This window comes from Panthera onca, chromosome X, assembly GCF_046562875.1.
Source record: "Panthera onca isolate mPanOnc1 chromosome X, mPanOnc1 haplotype 2, whole genome shotgun sequence".
NCBI lineage: Eukaryota > Metazoa > Chordata > Mammalia > Carnivora > Felidae > Panthera > Panthera onca.
In genome coordinates, this window is record NC_138357.1 from 109,591,980 (window position 1) to 109,611,771 (window position 19,792).

The 19,792-nt window shown below is 40.0% G+C and overlaps 1 protein-coding gene across 10 annotated transcripts in view; it reads right to left on the reverse strand.

Moving 5' to 3' along the window:
* Positions 1–19,792, reverse strand: part of ZFX (zinc finger protein X-linked) — a 55,142-nt gene that overhangs the window by 22,180 nt on the left and 13,170 nt on the right. For 5 of the 10 annotated variants that reach the window (XM_081792816.1, XM_081792823.1, XM_081792814.1 and 2 more), the window contains exons 2-3: positions 9,411–9,499; positions 5,975–6,544 (exon numbers count right to left, since the gene is read on the reverse strand). In XM_081792816.1, the coding sequence (XP_081648942.1) occupies positions 5,975–6,544; positions 9,411–9,471 (631 nt within the window). In that variant the 5' untranslated portion in view covers positions 9,472–9,499. Of the gene's footprint in view, positions 1–5,974; positions 6,545–8,127; positions 8,183–9,410; positions 9,500–13,409; positions 13,992–15,430; positions 15,583–19,792 lie in introns of those variants that run through there. The other 5 variants (XM_081792821.1, XM_081792820.1, XM_081792815.1 and 2 more) reach the window with 4 other exon arrangements.

Consider the following 19,792-nt stretch of genomic DNA (forward strand, 5'->3'; position numbering starts at 1 on the left):
TTATGCTAAGTGAAAGAAACCAGTCTCAAAGACGATGCATTATAGGATTCCATTTACATGAAATATCCATAATATGCAAAGCTATCCAGGCAGAAAGGAGATGAGGGGTTGCATAGATTTGGGAGAGACAGGGAGAAAGGGTTGATGGGAATGATAGCTAAAGGGTATGGAGTTTCTCCTTGGGTAACAAAAATTTTTTTAAATTAGATGATGGCTGCACAAGTTAGTGAATACACTAACAACCACTGAAGTGCACTTTAAATGGGTGAAACTGTATGACATGTGTTACATGATGTTATATGTGTTAAAGCTGTTACCAAAGTTTATTTTAACACATATGTTGAATCTAGGATTAGAAAGGAATACCTAGCTCCTGGTCATCTTCTACCTAACTGTTCTAATTAAAAGACATGGGATATGTCAACAAGACCTAAAGAATGACTTCTTGTTGATCACGTTAATATAAGAGGCACCCAGAGAATATTTTGCTTCCTGCAGCTGTTGTAAGGCAGTGCCTGACTCATGATCACCAGATCTTCTCCAACTTTCCCTACTGTACAAACTGATGTTTAACAAAATAGCATCTTGACTATGCAGCTGCAAAGTGAAACTCTGGGAGGCTGAAGACCACTGCAAAGAAATAAGGGATGTCTGGCAGCTGTCTTGGATTAAAGGAGAACTGAAAACCAATTTGGTTAACAAGTCGATGACTCAACATTCCATCTCTCAGAGACCCAGAAAACTCAGTACCACCATATCTAACCTAACCAGAACCAAGTAAGAACCACTAGCTTTCGGGAGGGAAGAAATATTATTAACACCTTAGATATGGCATGGTACCCACAGACTTTCAGCTATAGTCTTTATATATTCAACAAATATTTATTTCATACCTATCTGCGTTGGGTTTAATGGAGAAGATACATAAATGGCCAAGATGCAGTGGATAGTTATTGTACTCAGGAAACAGATCATCAAATTTAAAAGCCATCTTAACATCTAGACTGCAAAGACGAGATAAAGAGATCATCCTGGCCTCAAAGGCAGCTCTACTGTGACAAAGGACATTTATGTCTATATACGCTATTATGACAATGTACATAATGAGAATTGCTACTTCATCATCATTTTATTTTTTATTTGTTTTATTTATTTTGAGACAGAGAACGAGCACACAAGCAGGGGAGGGGCAGAGAGAGCGAGAGAGAGAGAGAGAGGGAGAATGAGAATCCCAAACAGGCCCCACACTGTCATTGCAGAGCCTGACGCGAGGCTCAATTCCATGAACAATGAGATCATGACTTTAGCCGAAATCAACAGACGCTTAACCGACTGAGCCACCCAGGTGTCCCCATCATCATTTTAAATGAGACCTTCAGAGCCAAGAAATCTGCCAAGATGGAAACTAAAGACTTTATAAAGCTGTTTATTAAGCTCTTAGATCCAATGACTTACTGGAATTTTTGAAGAGTATTTAGTTTCTGGTCATGTTCTTTGACCCGTAAAGTGATGAATCAACATCACAGCAATTCATAGATACTACCATCTCTCACCATGTTATGAAAAGCATTAAAGTGGACTGCTAAAAATGGCATCTGTGCATTCTCTATCATGGAGAAAATCAGGCCATAGTTCCTCTATACGCTTACCACAAAGCTCTTGTCAATCATAAACTTCTGAAATCAATTTAGGTTTTAAGAGAAAATGCAGCACTGGGAGGCAGAAACAAGAGAAATGCTAATTAATTCTAAAGCATCCAATTGGTTTGATTCTGAAGCCAATAGTAAATTACATTTTTAACATGACCACACTTTGAAGGGAAAAGAGACGATGGTGTGGAAGGGAGGAAAAATGAGTCAAGAAGTGCCTGCGTAATAGAGAAGACAAAAGACACAAGCAAAAACAAAAACAAAGACGTCACCATCTCTAAATCCAATTTAAAAGCAATCAAACCATTTCATTATAGTAAAATAAGGAGATTAGGTAACGTGTGTGTGTGTGTGTGTGTGTGTGTGTGTGTTCTTTGTATTCTTTGAGCTTGGATGTGACATTCTATTTTAAAAGGAAAACAATAAATTATCACTATGTTCTTAAAATACATATTTATATACATATATAAAATATACAAAAATACACAACAATAGCAGTTTGTGTCCATCCTTAAGAAACCCAGGGCCTAGGGGGCGCCTGGGTGGCTCAGTCGGTTAAGCGTCCGACTTCAGCTCAGGTCACGATCTCGCGGTCCATGAGTTCGAGCCCCACGTCAGGCTCTGGGCTGATGGCTCAGAGCCTGGAGCCTGCTTCCGATTCTGTGTCTCCCTCTCTCTCTGCCCCTCTCCCATTCATGCTCTGTCTCTCTCTGTCCCAAAAATAAATAAACGTTAAAAATAAAAATTTAAAAAAAAGAAACCCAGGGCCTAAAAGAAAGAGAACTGTAAGGTTTTTAATGAAAATTTTACAAGTCTGGACTCCGTAATACAATGTAAGAATCTAGTATACTATGTCAATCATTACTAAAGCAACTCCTGTTTTTTTGTTTGGTTTGGTGTTATGACATTCTTGGAGGGATGAACTTCCTAGAAGAGCAATAAAGGCAAGAGACAGTGAGAGAATGCAGCTAAAGGTCATACCAACGCTATGCATTTCACTCCTGAGAAAACGAGTTTAAGTGCAAAGAGAAGTCAAGGAGAAAACCAGGAGGGCTTTTCTCCTGAATCTTTCATCTGGTCCTCTTCCCCTCATCAAGCACAATGAACCCAACTCCTTACTTTCTCCAGCCTTGCCTCTGGGTTGCCTGGTCTTGCAGAAGAAAATCTGGCAGTGATACTTAAAAAATGGCATTTTCATCCTAAATGCTGCATCTTACATACAAACTTCAGACTTCCAACCTCAGCGGGCCACTCAAGGCAGCGAGGCAATCTATCCTTTGAGTTCTTAAGCTTCCCGCCCTGGTCCCTCCCTGTAAGACTAAGGTTTTTCAACCCTTCGTCTCTCTTCTTCAGCTTTCCACCCAACCTCTGCAGGTCCTTCGTATCAGCAGGTAAATTTGCTACACAAAGAAAATAGCTCCCAACATTCGTTTTTTTTAAACATGCTATGTATTTAAAGGTTTTATTTTTAAGTAATCTCTACACCCAACGTGGGGCTTGAACTCACACCCCGAAGATCAAGAGTAGCAAGCTCCACCGACTGAGCCAGTCAGGTGCTCTGCTCCCAACATTCTAAAGCTTCTTTTACTGCCTCTGTCTCAGAGAAGGGGCCTCACCGAACAGCCCTCCACTGCTGCCCTGGACCTCATTCCCTTCCCCTTCTCTGGAACTGCTCCATCTGGTAGCCCTTCCCTTATCTTGAGTCTCTCTGTCCAACGGTTTGTGTCCTGCACCTGTAAGCCTATAAATATATGCTCAACACACTTTCACCATCCAGCCAAACATCAAAAGCTGTACTCCTGCCTCTTTTGTCCATTCACCGACCAAAATGGCCATTTATAGAAACTGCTTCACCTACTTCACTTCCACCAACTTCTCAATCCATTACAGCTCATCTCTTCCATCTCCACACCACTGGCCCATGCTTTATTGAAACTACTGTAATTGAGACACCAATGAATCTCCTAACTTCTCAACGAAACAGCTCCTCTCTCTCTTCTCAGCGACTGACACTTCCAGGAATTCTTTTCATCTTTAACAGTGTTAAAAACACTCTCTAAAGATTTTCCTCCTCCTTCTCTTCCCAAAACCTCCGGATTTTCATGGCCTCTTCTCTATCTACTTCTTAAATACCCAAAGGATCCATATTCGACACTCTTATTCTACAAGCACTCTCTGAGGAGGGCGCCTGGGTGGCTGAGTCAGTTGGATGTCTGACTCTTGATTTTGGTTCTGGTCATGATCTCGCAGTTTGTGGGATCGAGCCCCACATCGGGCTGTGCGCTGACAGTGCAGGGCCTGCTTGGAATTCTCTCTCTCCTCTATCTCTGCCCCTCCCCTGCACATGTGCACACGCACTCTCTCTCAAAATAAACGTTAAAAAAAAAAAAAAAAAGCACTCTGTGAGGAACCACCACCCATTTCCACATATATCTATATGCCGTTGTCCCAAATATCTTCCTGTAGCCACAAACTCTCTCAAAAGCACCAAGTTCATATCATCAACTGCCTAGGAGAAACATCCACCAGATTGTCCCCAGCAAGCAACTCAAACTTCTAACAGGTCCTAAATCATGATCTTCCCACCAAATCTCCTCCTGCTTTCAGGTAACAGTATGACCAGGCACCCAATTCCCCAAGGTAGAAACCTTAGGGTCGTCCATGAATTCCCTTCCTCCCTCAGATCCCCACCCCTATTCCGTCACCAAACTTCTCTCATTTCATTTACTTCCTAAACTCTCTTGAATCCAGTTCCCTCTTTCTGTCCCCATTCCTACGAAGGTACTTAGGATCTTCTTATCTCATAAACGAACCATTTCAACTACTCTCTACCGCCAGTCTCTCCCTCACCATATTCTTATTCTGTATAACTACCAAAATTATCTTGCTGAAATAAATTCAAACTTCAAACAGGCCACCGTATTTTTCCCTGTCAGACTGGCAAAAACTAAAACAGAAAATAATACCCTGTGCTGGTCATTTGTTTAAGGAAATGGACATTCTCATAAACTTGGTGGGGGAGTTATTATTAGGCAAAATATTGAGATACTATCACCAGACTTATAAATGTGTATACCCTTTGATCTCGCAATTCTATTTCTAAAAATTTGTTCTATCAAATTAACCAGAAAGTACACAAAGATATGTCCCCCTCCCACTCATGCCCTTCTTCACCTGGTAAAACTAGAGCTCATCCACGAGTTCAAAGGTCAGCCATTCCCTCTCGTGTCCACAGCAACTTAGTCACACCTCTGCATCACAGTGCAACCTATCTTTCTCTCCTGTAGTAAACTGTAAGCTAAGAACAACGGTTTTCGGTGTTTCTTTATCACCTATCCATATCTGCACTACTTACAACCACGTCTAACACACGGTAGGGGGCCCCAATGCACATGTGTTGAATGAAGGCATTTTCTTCCTCTTCACACAAAGAAGTCGGATTTCCAAAATCTGGAACTTTTAAAAGGTACGTCCTAAAATGCTGGTGGACTCCAATATATGCTTACGTTAAATTCCTGTACTATAACAGGTATTCAAGCAAAGCAAATAGTCTTGTGAATTTATATAAGCAAATAGTCTGTGAGTCTTTTTTTGTTTGAAGCTTAGTTCCTAAAGGCATGAGTATCCCCATACTGGGTCAGAACTGTGGTCTGTCCAACTGAGGATTTTCTCTCTGAAAATGGTACCAAGAAATATGTTGTAAGACACAGCTATCCTTCCCGACGTTAGGTTACAAATGTACAACTGTGTTCTATAATACCTGACTTTTCTTCAATAACCTACCATGAGTCCATCATACTTGAAATCATGTTTTGGAATCATTTAATGTTTCGATACTACACCAGAGCTCTTTTCCATGCTATCTGTTATATAAATAGCATTCTACATGTACGTAGAGTAAGTACATAAGTAGCACTCTACGTCCACATACAAGAATGTAAGGAGTTTGGTTACGCATGTTTTTCCAAGTTGAACTCCTTTTAAAAAGTTTCAAGAGGATTCCTAATCCTAATAAAGGCTTCTAACAGCCTAATCCCATCCTTCATGATTTCAGAAAGTTCAGTTCTACTCCTTTCCGTCCTTGTCTTTCTAGACTGAAGGAATCTCATCTTTCTATTGTGTCCTTACAGAGAAACGACTCTTTGCACTATTTCACTTCTCTTCATTTTGAGTTATGTTACAGGATCTAAACTGAAACAACAATGTAGTTAGGTCTATGAGATTTACTTCAATTTTCTAGAAGTCAAGAGAATTTCACCCCTGATGTAAATGAGGAAAGACAGCCTTCAAAATACCTTTGACAATCACTGTACCCCAAGACTTACAGGAAATCATAAGGTAGTCCTCACAGTTGCTTTTGTCATCATCTTGCTGGTCCACAGGGATCCCATTGGCATCTATGACTGCTTCAGAGCCACAATCTGCTACCAGTACTTCTTCGGAAACGACATCCGTTGTCAGAGGATCGGTGACAATTTCTGCTTCTACTACACTGTCATGAACGACATGTTCAACATGTCCAACATCAGACACATGTATGGATTCACTCGTCAAGACATGTTCTGGCATAGACATTGAGGCTGAAGTAATGTCGGAAGCCAAAACATCATCTGGGACCGTGCAATGTGCTAAAGAAACTTCTTCGGTTACATCTGAGTCCAGCACTTGCTCTGGAATGATGACCGTTTCAGATACATCTGCTTCTTCCATGATATCGGGGCAGTGGACATCTTCTATAACAACATCCTCGATAACATCTTGGATAACAACAGAGTCTGGGTCATCAGGAACAAAGTTATGCACAGTTATGTCTGAATCCACAACATCTGAAACAAAAACAGTCTCTTGTACTTCCACAACAATTTGATCACCATCCATGTGTGTAGCATCAGCTCCTTAAAAAAAAAAAAAAATTAAAACCACAAATTTCAGGTAGGTGTGCAAGTCTACCTCAAATAATGTAAATGTTATTCGATTTCTAGCAGTAAAACAGACTAGTTCCACAGTTTTCTCAAACATTAATGTAGATTAAAGAAGAGGGAATCTATTTTTGAATCATATCAGAACAGAAATTTTTAATACATGAACTTTTATTCTCATCCCAAATCAAGTTAAGATAAGGAAATACAGAAAAACTAAGCAACCGAGCCAGTCACACACAAAAAAATTCATGAAAGTCAAATTCTAGGCTCACTAAAGTTAAGCTCATATACACAGGTACTTAAGGGAAGATTATAAAAGTAAGTGATGTAACTTCTGGTGGCAAATACACCATTTCCCTTGATTATATGAGTTTTTCATTTCTTTTTCCTTCTTGCTCTCTTTCTCCTCAATATTTTTTCTTCTTTCCATCTCTCACAAGTATTTTTTAATCCATTTTTTGCCCTTTCTCCCCCTCTGTTCTGGAATAATATCTCACCAATAACCTTTATTTATGACTATGGAAATTTAGAAATTATCCTCTGAATCTAGGATATAAAAGGATTGGGGCATAAATGAAAATGACGGCCAGAAGGCCACAGTTAAGAAGAAAAGACAACTGGTTAAGGAATCTCTGTGGACAGATGAAATGCACACAAGCGCAGGTGCTCTGGAGTGATGGAGGCCAAGGTCAACTGGAGCGGTGCCTGCCCCCACTTCACCAGGGTATTCCAGCTCTATCCAGCCTCCTCCTGTCCCCCCCCGCCCCATACCCTAACTCCCCAGGCAGCTCCTCAGAATATAAGAAACCTTACTCTGCAGTTAAGGAATGAAGGTAGAAGGTTGAATCAATTGAAGCCCAGTGAGGTTAAATGACTTCACCAAGATCACACCGTTTGCACAGATTATGGTGCTCAAGAAATATTACTCTGAATGAATGCCACAAATGGGAATCGAAAACAGATATCCTTGCCAGAAACTAACATAAGATAAAAGAAAACAAATCCAGTATCTTGGATCCTAGTGTAGCAAAGTTTTATCAAAGTCTTACCTAAAACACCATTCTGTCGACTAGTGCTTCTGGATGGGACTCAGACCAGGCTGAGTCCAAGCAGCTGTCTAACTCAATGGCTGTGTGTCACTGGCCAGGCCCTCAAAGACACATGGCTTTGTTCAACCAACACAAATGACCGGCCAGGGCCAAAAGTACCATTAAAAATGTAAGAAATCTTAAAGCCAGTTAATATCCATTTTAATCACATCCAAAAATAATAAAACAAATATGTCTGCTTTAATTTCTATAGCACTTCTACAAAATGTTCCATACTCATTTGTTTCCCATATTTTCAATATTAGCACCAGCAACAGATCACTGTAACCTCCATTTTGCAGACATGAGGATGAGAGCATTTAGTGGCAAGAAGACTGGTTACAAAATCTAAATCAGAGAACAGAGTTTGGACACTGATTTGTTTTGTGACCTTGGGCAAGTCATTTAACCTCTGACTTTTGGTTTCCTCATCAATAAAATGAGGACAGTAGTATCTGGCATGCATACCTCACAGGACTGTTGTGATGATCAAATGGGAATATATGGGAAGTGTTCTGAAAAACTGTAATGAGAGGTTTCATTATTATTAGGACATGAAAACGGAGGCCCTGACTGATTAAGTGACTTGCTCAAAGGTAAACAAACACCCTAAGTGTTACCAACCAGGGCTAAAATGGAACAGCCCTTCAATCCACCACTTAGCCCATGACCCAGGCTTGTCTGTGGCAAGATTAAGCCAGTAGAGAGTGTACATTTTTCTCCAAAGAGCCTAGTCTCTCTTTAAAGCACAGTAATTATACTTCATGTTCTAATGAAGAATTATACCTCTGCACTGATCATTATCAAAGTGAAGTTACCAAATGTGAACTAAAAGACTATTCCAGGTTGTTCAGAGAAATACATATACCCCTGCTGGATTTAGAGACTTAAGAAAAGTTAAAGATTTAAAATCATTAATATTTAATTTCCTGATAAAGTTAATCACTATTTCTTTAACATACTGCACTATGATCATTTCAAGTCCAATGGAAAACCAGTCAACGTTTTATTTATAAGGGTAGCTAGCTAGTGTGATATAAAACCATTTTACATTATAAAACCTAGCAAAATCACTTTACAATGTTATACAGTTGGAATCATGGGTAATCTGAAACTGTGAATACATTTTTTTATAGTATTAGAACTTCATGAATTTATTATTCCTTACAGTTTGGAGCGTGAGGTAAGACTGTCTTCCTGAAGCAAAGGGCTCCTTTTGTCCCCTTTTGAGAGACAGGGTTGTAAAAGTAGGAAAGGGTCACAATGCGCAGGGCCTGAGGTTTATACGTTACCTGCTGGGTCATGAACGGAAAATGGAGAAATGACACAATCCACATGTTATCTTATGATGAGTGTTTTAACTGGTGGGCTAGACAAAAGAGACTAAGGGTAAGGAAAATAAAAGTTACCGCAAACTAAGAATGAGATGACGGAGGCCGTCCATGTGGCAGAAAGTAGAAGGAAGAGATGTAAGCAAGGGAGAAATAATAGGACTCAGTGCTGGAAATGGGCAAGAGATTAACTGAAGAGGACAATGACGTTTTGAGACCGCTGCTGTCAAAGACAAGAATAGGAGTGTTGGTTATGAGGGAGCCAGGTTTTTAATGAGGGGAATAAGAATGTGTTCCCCTTAACCAATGGAGGCCAAAAAGATACGTAAGTGTGAATATCAACGTAAGAGTCTAGCAATCCGTCCACTTGATAGCCAACTCTGAACGTGGTAGTTGGAAGCGGAACAACCCGAGTTATACCTGTTGCATCAAAAAACGAGTTTGGCTCTTGTGGTTGTAATTCAAGTCCATCTTCATCCATGGCCTTTGATTCTCATCAGTCACAGCTCCTAAAGCAGAAAAAAAGGAAACCAAGCATGACTTTTTTTGTATCACGTATCAAAATTTTCACTGTGATTTATTTCTGAAGCACTCAAAATTATGTGAGAGATGAACATCTATCAAAAATGTCTCTCTCTAAAACAAAAGGGAACTAACTTAACTGCTTGTCCAGTGACAAGGCAAGGCAGATGAACAAGTCAGCTGCGCCTGGTTTTTTTAACTGAGATACTCCTTACATACATCAAGTATATAAATCCTGATGAATTCTTACACATGCATAAACCTGTATAATCACTACACAACCCAGACCAAGATCTGGAACATTTCCAGTACCCCAACACTCTCGTCTCCTCTCAGTCCATATATACACCCCATATTCCCACAAGGGTAAAGAGGTTTATTAAAGTTCAACCAAAACACACTCTACAGCTTACTGGGGGGAAATTTCTGCACGATTTTCATACTGCTTCTCTATATTTAATGTAGTCTATCTTTCAACCAGTACATTAAACCACCATAAAAATCCAAAATGCGTAACTGTAGTAATAAACAGCCTTTGGGAATTCTGCTTAACTTACATTGACCTCTCTCTCTCTTTTTTTTAAGTTTATTTATTGACTTTGCGAGACACAGAGAGAGAGACAGCATGAGTGGAGGGAGGGAAAGAGAAAGAGGGAGAGAAAGAATCCCAAGCAGCTCCACGCTATTAGCGCAGAGCCCCACTCGGGGCTTGATCTCACGAACCTCGAGATCATGACCTGAGCAGAAATCAGGACTCGGTGGCTTAACCAACTGAGCCACCCAGGAGCCCCCTACATTGACCTCTCTTAACTGACCGTCCAATCTAGGTAAGTAAATTTCCACAGTGTATTTATACTCTCCTGGCCAGAGTTGACTGGCACTAGCTACAAAATGGTAAAAGTAAGTTCATCTTTGAGCACCATAAAATCAAAGTCCTATCCCTGAGAATCTGAAACCATGAGCAAGGGTCAATCAGTCTTCTCCCCACTACCATCACCCACCCTTGCTGTAACACAGGGGCTTGAGAAAGGCCATTTCCAACTACTGCTTAGCCTAGTGAGATCACATTTACAAATAAAAAATAAACGGAATCCAGTGAATGCCCTGAGAAACAAAGTAGAAGGACCAGGGAGGGGAAGTTTACCAAAAGCTTTCTAGCTCCTGGTTCTAGACTTTTCCGAAGCACAGCTACAGGACCTTGTCTGCCTGGGGTTTTTGCAAGACATCCCAGTAACCTTAATGTTCCCTTTTCTACTTAAGCCCAAACCTACAACAATAAAAAACTTAACCAATTAAAGAATACACTATCTAGCACTAATCGCTAATCAGGGATTGTGGTCTACTCATATTCTAAGTATTACAGAAACCTCCTCCCCCACTGATTTCCTTATCTCTCTACTTTCCCTTTCTAATCAACCTAAATGGTACTATTAGACATCTTTCTTTTACCTTTATCATTTTTCACTGATGATGTAAGTGGTGAAAGCTTCTTACTAAAATTTCAAATAACAGAAACAAGAGCCCTTTTTCTTTTTTTTAATTTAAGTGTATTTATTTTAGTACTCTCTACACCCAACGTGGGGCTCAAACTCATGACCCCAAGATCAAGAGTCGCATGCTCTTCCAACGGAGCCAGCCAGATGCTCCAAGAGTCATTTTTCTAAAGCATCAGCTAGATGACGTCATTCCTTGGTTCAAAAATGTTTAATGGCTCCCTGCTGCTTCCAAATAAAGTTCACACTCTTGCCATCTTCTAAATTCCATACCTAAACAATCTTTCCCTCATTCTGTCCCCTACCTTCAAGTACCTCGCATGCATGCACGCACGCGCGCGCGCGCACACACACACACACACACACACACACACACACACTTCAGCCAAACAAAAATGTCCAGTGTCCTCATAAGACCCCAGCTCTACACTGAGCTCAGGGTTTCTTCTACCTAGAACACCTTTCCCCCAAATCCTTTCCCTCACAAAAAAAGAAAAAGCTGAGGGGCACCTGGGTGGGTTAAGCGTCCGACTTCAGCTCAGGTCATGATCGCATGGTTGGTGGGTTCGAGCCCTGCGTCTGGCTCCACGCTGACAGCTCAGAGCCTGGAGCCGGCCATGGATTCTGGGTCTCCCCCTCTCTCTGCCCCTCCCTCACTCACACTCAGTCTTTCTCTGCCTCTTGAAAATAAACATTAAAAAAAGTTTTTTTTTTTTTTAAAGAAAAAGCTGAAAATAATCTTTCCCTCCTCTGAATTTCTACGGCACTTTTACCATTTTTCTCTGATTTTACCTGTTTGCCATAAATAACTATTTACTTATATAGATCTTATTTTCAGACGCTAAACTTACATATAAATATTTCTTATTTATATACCCATGAGAAACTCAAATAACATTAATGTAATAAATTAATTTTCAACATATCAACTCTGAGAACCTTTCTATTCATTTTCAAGGAAGGACATGTTTCATGTTATTTATTCAAAATGCTTCAAATTAAAAAGAACAACAGGGGCGCCTAGGTGGCTCAGTTGGTCAAGCATCCGACTTCGGCTCAGGTCACGATCTCACAGTTCGTGGGTTCGGGCCCTGTGTCCGGCTCTGTGCTGACAGCTCAGAGCCCGGAGCCTGCTTCAGATTCTGTGTCCCCCTCTCTCTCTACTCCTCCCCTGCTCAGTCTCTCTCTCAAAAATAAGCAAACATTAAAAACAAATTTCTTGAAAACAACAAAACAATCTTCAACTCTGAAAAATGGAAACTTGTACATGCTTTGAAAAAGTTGTCAACTGCTCTCTCCCCATTAAAATCACCCCGGCCATATGCTTTCTCTTCTTCCCAATTTAATAATGTAATTACAAAATGATAAAGTGTAAATTAATCTTCTAAACATAATGCTATACTACTACTCGAAATGAATCCAATTAAGAGGGCAATAAATAGCATTTGTTAAGGTATTAAGGGCCCTCCTACCAATTTCCCTACATAAACCCACCCCATCAGCTCTAAGGATTCTCAAGCTGCACACGAACTCCTGTGCTGGGTATTCATCCTCCTGGGCTTTTCTCTCAGAGTCTGACAGATAATCAATCCCCCAGGTTCTGAAGCTCTCTCCTTCCTCAGTGTTCTTTCCACCCTCCCGGCCACTGGCTACTCTGCCTTCTGGCTCCTCACCGCAGCCTTGCCCAGCCCTCTGCCTTCCACTTTTATGCCACCATCTCAACTACCATTTACACAGAGGTGAGTCCTCAAGTCCACATACTAAGGGCAGCACCTAACACTCCCACCAGACCCTCTGCGGACTATTTTCACCAGGATAGGACCCTGCTTTCTCCTGACATGACCGCTATGGCCTTTTCCTTCCTCCCTGCTTAAATTCAGTCAGGTTGTCAGACCTTCATTTCTTCTCCACAACCTCTCAGGAATCTGTGCCTGTCTTTTTATTCCCACTGTCACCACTCACTCTCAGCTTCCTATTTCCCGATCCCCCCCCAGGGGATGAAAGCCCTGCTTTGTATCAGGGCACTCCCTTGCTCAGAAAGCTTCGCACTTCCCCCATATGAAAGGTGCTCTAAAATACTAACCCTAGCTACCACAACAGACTTATGCGTTATTTATTCCCATCATTTTATATCATATCCGTTTCTCTTTACTTATGTTGAGAGAGAGAGAGAGAGTGAGCACGCACCCTCCCCCCACCAAAAGAGCTGGGGAGGGGCAGAGGGAGGAAGAGAGAATCTCAGGCAAGCTCCACACGCTGTCAGAAGGGAGCCTGATGTGGTTCTCGAACCCACAAACCCGAGCTGAAGTCAAGAGCCGGATGATCAACTGACTGAACCACCCAGGCGCCCCTCCATTTATTTTCTAACAGATACTCTGGCCCAAATGGAGGGTAATCCACTCACCTTATTTTGACTTAGGTAAGCAGTAATTGTTTAAACAGTTTTGACTGCTTCATTTTCCTTCTATTTTGCCATTACAAAAACTCCAATGAGGAAAAAACGTGTTTTTACTTCTAAGCAGAGATGACTGTCCTTCAACTGTGTAACCCCTATGTGGTTAGAAGTAATTCTCTCTGACAACCAGAATGAAACCAACGTTCTTAGAACAGAACCTACTCAGAAGAGTTCTCAGGACTGTGATAAAGTCTAAGAGTAGGGAACAGGCACAAATAATGTAACTGAAATTGTTCCTACCTTTGCTGCAAGAACCAAGCCCAGAGATCACTTGAATTTGGAGAATTCAAACCAGAATAGTTCACAGAACCAAGACTAACAACTTGGAGACATACTAACATTTTGTCTGATTATCAAATGTCCTCAAAATACTTCTGGGACCCCACTCTACCTCAAGCTCAGTAAAATATTCCCTTCCCAGTTGCAGAAGTCATGATCCTAAACATGGTGTGGAAGAATTCACAATAGAAAAACATACAGTTTTAAGGGAAATCATGGGTTGAGAGAAACTCAGGAAATTCACAAAAACTTTTTTATTCCTTAAAATAAAACAATAAAAATACCATACCAAGTTAATAGGTATAGCAAGGGCATTTATCGATCTTAAATTAGTGATAATGAATATAGGACATTTCCCTTGTGGATCTCTTGATGCCTAGACACTTTGATGATCTCCCTCGTGGGCAGGTTAAAAGGGTGCTTACATGTAACTTCGCTTTTTGCAGCTAATACACATACAGTAATTACTTTTCTGCTTTCGGCCTCCCAGAAACTCACTGCCTTTTAATTTTATGACTCAACTCTAGTCCCTCTCCCTAAGTCAAACTCAGAGAACCAGTTGTACTTACATATTGGAGATGAAATTGCTCAAGCTGCAGGAAAGGCAAAAACCTGATCTGTCTCTAAAAGAATTATTATTATTATTATTATTTAAGTAAACTCTACCCACAACGTGGGGCTCGAACTCCTGACCCTGAGTTCAAAAGTCACATGCTCTATCAACTGAGCCAGCCAGGTACCCCTAACAGAATTTTTCTTAGAGTGAAAGTGGAACTGGTGAAAATTTACATTTCAATCTTCTCTCTTAAGTTACATTTCTTTCCAATTTTTCCCCCATGTTGTTTGATGTTGGCCATTTCTTCAGATACCTAATTTTCTTTTTTTTAATATTTATTGATTTTGACAGAGTTCGTTCATGTGAGTGGGGAAGGGGCAGAGGGACAAAGAATCCCAAGCCGGCTCCTGTCAGTTCAGAGCCAGACAAAGGGCTCCATCTTTCGAACTGAACTCTAAGATCATGACCTGAGCTAAAATCAAGAGATGGACACTTAACCAACTGAGCCACCCACATGTCCCTGGATACCTAATTTTCACGTGTGGAATTCTATTTCACTTCTCTTACCAACTCAACCTTTAAATTTGTCTCTATGCTAGCCACTCGTAAATTCATCAAGTCCTCTATTTTCACTGCTACCTCTCTAACAAGCTCTGGTGTCTTATATCCAGAACCCAACAGGCCCTTCCAATCAAAAGACTTGAACCCTTCTAAGGTGCGTCTGGCTGGCTCAGTCATAAGAGCATGCAAGTCTTGATCTCAGGGTTGTGAGGTCAAGCCCCATGTTGGGCATAAAGATTACTTGGGGGGGGGGGGGGGGGAAGGCTCGAGTTTTTCTTGAACTCAAGGAATTTTCTTCTGTTGTTTCTATACTTTCTTCCATTTTCTCTGTTCATTCATATTAGAATTTCTACTGTAGGATGCAAGGACTCCTAAAACTAGCCTCCATGTTACCTTAATTTTCCTCTCATATATTCTTTGTACTACATTCTCAGAACCCCTCAACTCTTTCTTCTAAGCTAACTACTTTGATTTTCACTCTATCTACTGAATTTTATCTAAAAGGTCATATTTTAATATCAAAATAAACTTTTTCACAGCAATCTTTTCTCTTTTAGTGGATACAGTATCTTACCAAATGTCTCTGAAGATTTAAAGTTAATTCTGTATTCTATATTAAACTGTCTCCTCTGCTGTCTCATTATTCAGTCAGTTGGATTTGGTGCCTCTCTTTCAGGCTGCTGATTTTCCTCAAAAGCATGATTCTTCTAGGTTGTCCATTCATATCTGTAGATGAAGATCTAAATCAGTTACATTCTGATAGCTAGGTTATATTTACCCAGCTCAAGTAAGAATCTTCGCTTGCAATGAACCTAAATTATGACCACATTTAGAGGTCTAGAGTCTAGAAGAAGGAGTCCAAGGAAGACAAAGCAGCCATGCAACCAGCCAGGCTTTTTTTTAACGGTGGGCAAGTATCCCATCTTCCAGGTACTGGAGGTCCGCCATCCCTCAGGATAGCCACAAGCTACCTAAAGCACTGTTCCTTTTTCCCCACAGGACCTACTTTGGAATTTCCTATGGACGACTTTGCAAATCAGAAAGTTGAATTTCTGGCATTCTCTCAGGAGGAAACCCACACTAGAAGACATCTATACTAATAGGTAAATGACTTAGCTTTTCATACCTTTAATTATCTGGCTGTGCCCAAGGCTTGCTCCTTCTCCTAGGACATGCCTGCTTTTGACACTGGGGATAATGCAGAATATAATTTTTGGATGGTCCTTCCAACTTTCTGAACAAGGCCACTAAGCTCTCTAGGGTTTTGCCATGAATTGATTCCCAAGTGCTTTATTCAACCAGAAATTTATCATACTTTGGTTTGCAAGTAGCATACCTATCAGGTTCTTTTGTTTCCCTGAATTTATTTTTCTATTTCTTCCTCAATGTGATTTTGAAAGGGCAAAAAAAGTAAATTGTATGTTCTCTATCTTGAATTTAAAGTCATTATGAATTTGTATCAAATAAAACAGCATGCAAATATATAAAAACAAAAAACTATGAGACAGAAAACAAAAATCAACAGTAGTGACAAATTACAACTCTTATCGACCCCTGACAGATCAAATACTCAAAAACTAAGGAAAGAGATGTATATAATTAACAATATTAATGTAATAGCTTCATTTCACATTCCATTCCTGAAGAAGAGAATACTTTGTTTTCAAACAACCTTGCCCACCCTCTATGACAAGAAGAGGAGAAAATGCATGCTGTTGTAAATTGCAGAGCCCAGGCCTTCCGTGTCCTGTCCTACTTGGAACTTTTGTACACTTGCTCAAAATTTCAATGCCAAGGTTTTGTTTCAGACTAGTTGTTTCCATAGAATCATTTTGAGCCAATAAATTTCAGTTTTGTTTAAAGTCTAAGAGTTTGAACTTTCAACATCTATTAAAATTTGATCCTAAAATGACAAGCCTTCTTACCGCCTTATTTTTCCAAAGCCCTTATTCGTGCTCAGACTAAGAGTTGCCAAAGTACTTTCTGAACCTAGTTGCATTGATGTGCTATCCACACTAAGCACTAGTTTTTAAATGCCTTTGCCTGTAAGACTGTAGCCTGACGTGAGGAAATGCATATACCTTCTAACTAGTTTTCCGTACATAAAGCGGTACAGTGTCCTTAAATAAACACTGCCATTTAACACATTCAATAATTCATCAACCCATGCTCATTACACAACAATCTACTGTATGGGGTGGAAGGGGATGGGCAAAATAGGGGAAGGGAAGTAAAAGGTACAAGCTTTCAGTTATAAAATAAGTTAAGACATGAGGGGTACAACGTCCAACATAGGGAATTCAGTCAATAATATTAAATAACTTTGTACAGTGACAGATGGTAGGTAGATTTATCTTGGTGATTACTTCATAAGGTATATACATGTTGAGTCACTGTATTTTAATACACTGAATATATTATACTACATATACTGAATACACTGCAATATACGTAACACAGTAGAACTAATATAACACTGTCAATTATACTTCAATTTAAAAATAACTTATAAAAACCCTTTTCTTTGGATCGCTCTTCTTGATTTTGTCATGAAAAGCATTTTTAAAATAGTTTATTAACCTTTGCTGAGATTTTGAACAGGAATTCAATTCACATATTTCCTCGAATTAAGTATTCTGCCTTTAGGTGCAGGTGTACTGGAGTCGAATGTGTCAAACACTTGATGTGATCAAAGGATAAGACAGTTTTCTGACATGATATGAAGTGGAAATTAATTTAAACTATATTGTACATGGAATAGTTAAACTAAATAAAACGGTAGGGGGGACTTTTTTTAAAGGTTAATTTCTGTCAAATGCAGTTCATGAAGAAAGGCTTGTATTATCAGAAACTGTTTCCTCCACTTTTCCTTTTTCTTGCACCTGACATTTCCCCCCAAACTGGGCATTTAATACCCCTTTGAACTAACTGATCATTCCCAAAGTTGTTAACTGAGTAAGTGCTTTTCTTACCAAACTCCTTCTTAATGAGTAATGTCTCCTTATGTTAGAAAAATCTTTCTGATAATGCATTAGAATTTGGGTTTTTTTGGATTAAAGCAGTCTTACTTTCATTTTACTTCATTCAAGCTAACAAGGGCTTTTCTTAGTTTTCTATTAACTAGTTGTATAAATCATGTATCACCGCTTCATAGTTTTATTTTTTGAGAGAGAGCGAGCACGCACGTGCGCAAGCCAGGGACAGGCAGAAAGAAAGAAAGAAAGAAAGAAAGAAAGAAAGAAAGAAAGAAAAGAAAAGAAAGAAAAGAAAGAGAAAGAAAGAAAAGAAAAGAAAGAGAGAAAGCGGGGGGGGGGGGGGGGGGGGAGGATCCCAAGCAGGTTCTGCACTGTCAGCACACAGCCCAATGTGGGGCTCAAATTCAAACTCACCAACTGTGAGATCAAGACCTAGGCCGAAACCAAGAGTCAGAAGTTTAACCAACTAAGCCACCCAGGTGCCCCTACAGCTTCATAGTTTTTAAGCTATTTTTAATAAACTATGAAACTCTTTAAAATTACAGCAACTTGACTAATATGGACTCTACTCTTTCCCTCACCTGAATGATCACATGCTTGTTAATTGCTTTTCCTAAATACATTACCTTGGTCTGTGAGGTTCTGTAAACTCAGCAATGATACTAACAAATGTTCACAGTACATGTTAAACACTGGCAAGAATATAACACCAAGCTTTTCAACAACTATAACAAAAAAAATTTTTAAATTGACAGTCGCAGAATCAGGGAATACTGATCTTTTGTCAATGCAATCAATAGTATGTTTTGCACCCATAACATACTAAATTCCTTAATAATTAAAAAAAGAGAGAGGGAGAGAGACCAGGCTAGACACCACAGGCACTGGTTTGCAATACACCTACTTTTTTCTCATTTATTTTTTTTTTTTACAAACCCCTGTGTTGCAGGAACACCCGCTTCTTATATGACTAAGAATGACATGCTCCACTGAGTATCAGCTCCAGGTTAAGTATCAGCAACATTAATTCCATGATCATTCTCTGGAACAAAGTTAGGGAGCCAGCTAATTGATACTCCCCACCCAAAGGAACCCAAACCTGGCTCTTTCCAGGAGTATAGGGAGATAGTAAAATACTACTAAATAATTATCTAAAGCAGGGAGTGGGGACTGAAAGCACAAACATACATCATTTGAAATGATAAAGAAGAAAAACACAAAGAAAATGAAAATTTTCTAAGAAAATCTTCTATAATTCCAAGCTACCATATTGAGGGGAAATATGTTATCGTTAATAAAGGAAAACCCAATCACCATGAAATTAAGGAGAAAACAACTTTAATTTTTTTTTAACATTTATTTTTGAGAGACAGAGAGAGACAGAGAATGAGCAGGGAAGGGGCAGAGAGAGGGAGACACAGAAGATGAGGCAGGCTCCAGGCTCCGAGCTGTCAACACAGAGGCAATGCGGGGCTTGAACCCACGAACCGTGAGATCGTGACCTGAGCTGAAGTCAGACGTTTAACCGACTGAGCCACCCAAGTGCCCCTAGGAAAAAAAAATTTTTTAGTTTTTTTTTTTAAGTTTATTTATTTATTTTGACAGAGAAAGAGCACAAGCAGGGGAGGGGCAGAGAGAAGGAGATAGGATCCCAAGCAGGCTCTGCACCATCAGCACAGAGCCCGACGTGGGGCTCAAACCCACGAACTGTGAGATCATGACCTGGGCCGAGATCAAGAGTCAGACGCTTAACCGACTGAGCCACCCAGGCACCATCCCCCCCAAAGAATTTTTTAATAAAGGAGAGTTGTCTCTTACCCTTTCAAAAAGCTCTAGGTTTTCCCCAAAGCTATCTGAGCTATGCCAGGACAGAGGAGAAAAGCTTTCTTGATTCCTTTTACAAAATTTTACCATTTTTAAAACCCCTAACAAAAATAATGTAATCAAACTACAAATTTGAT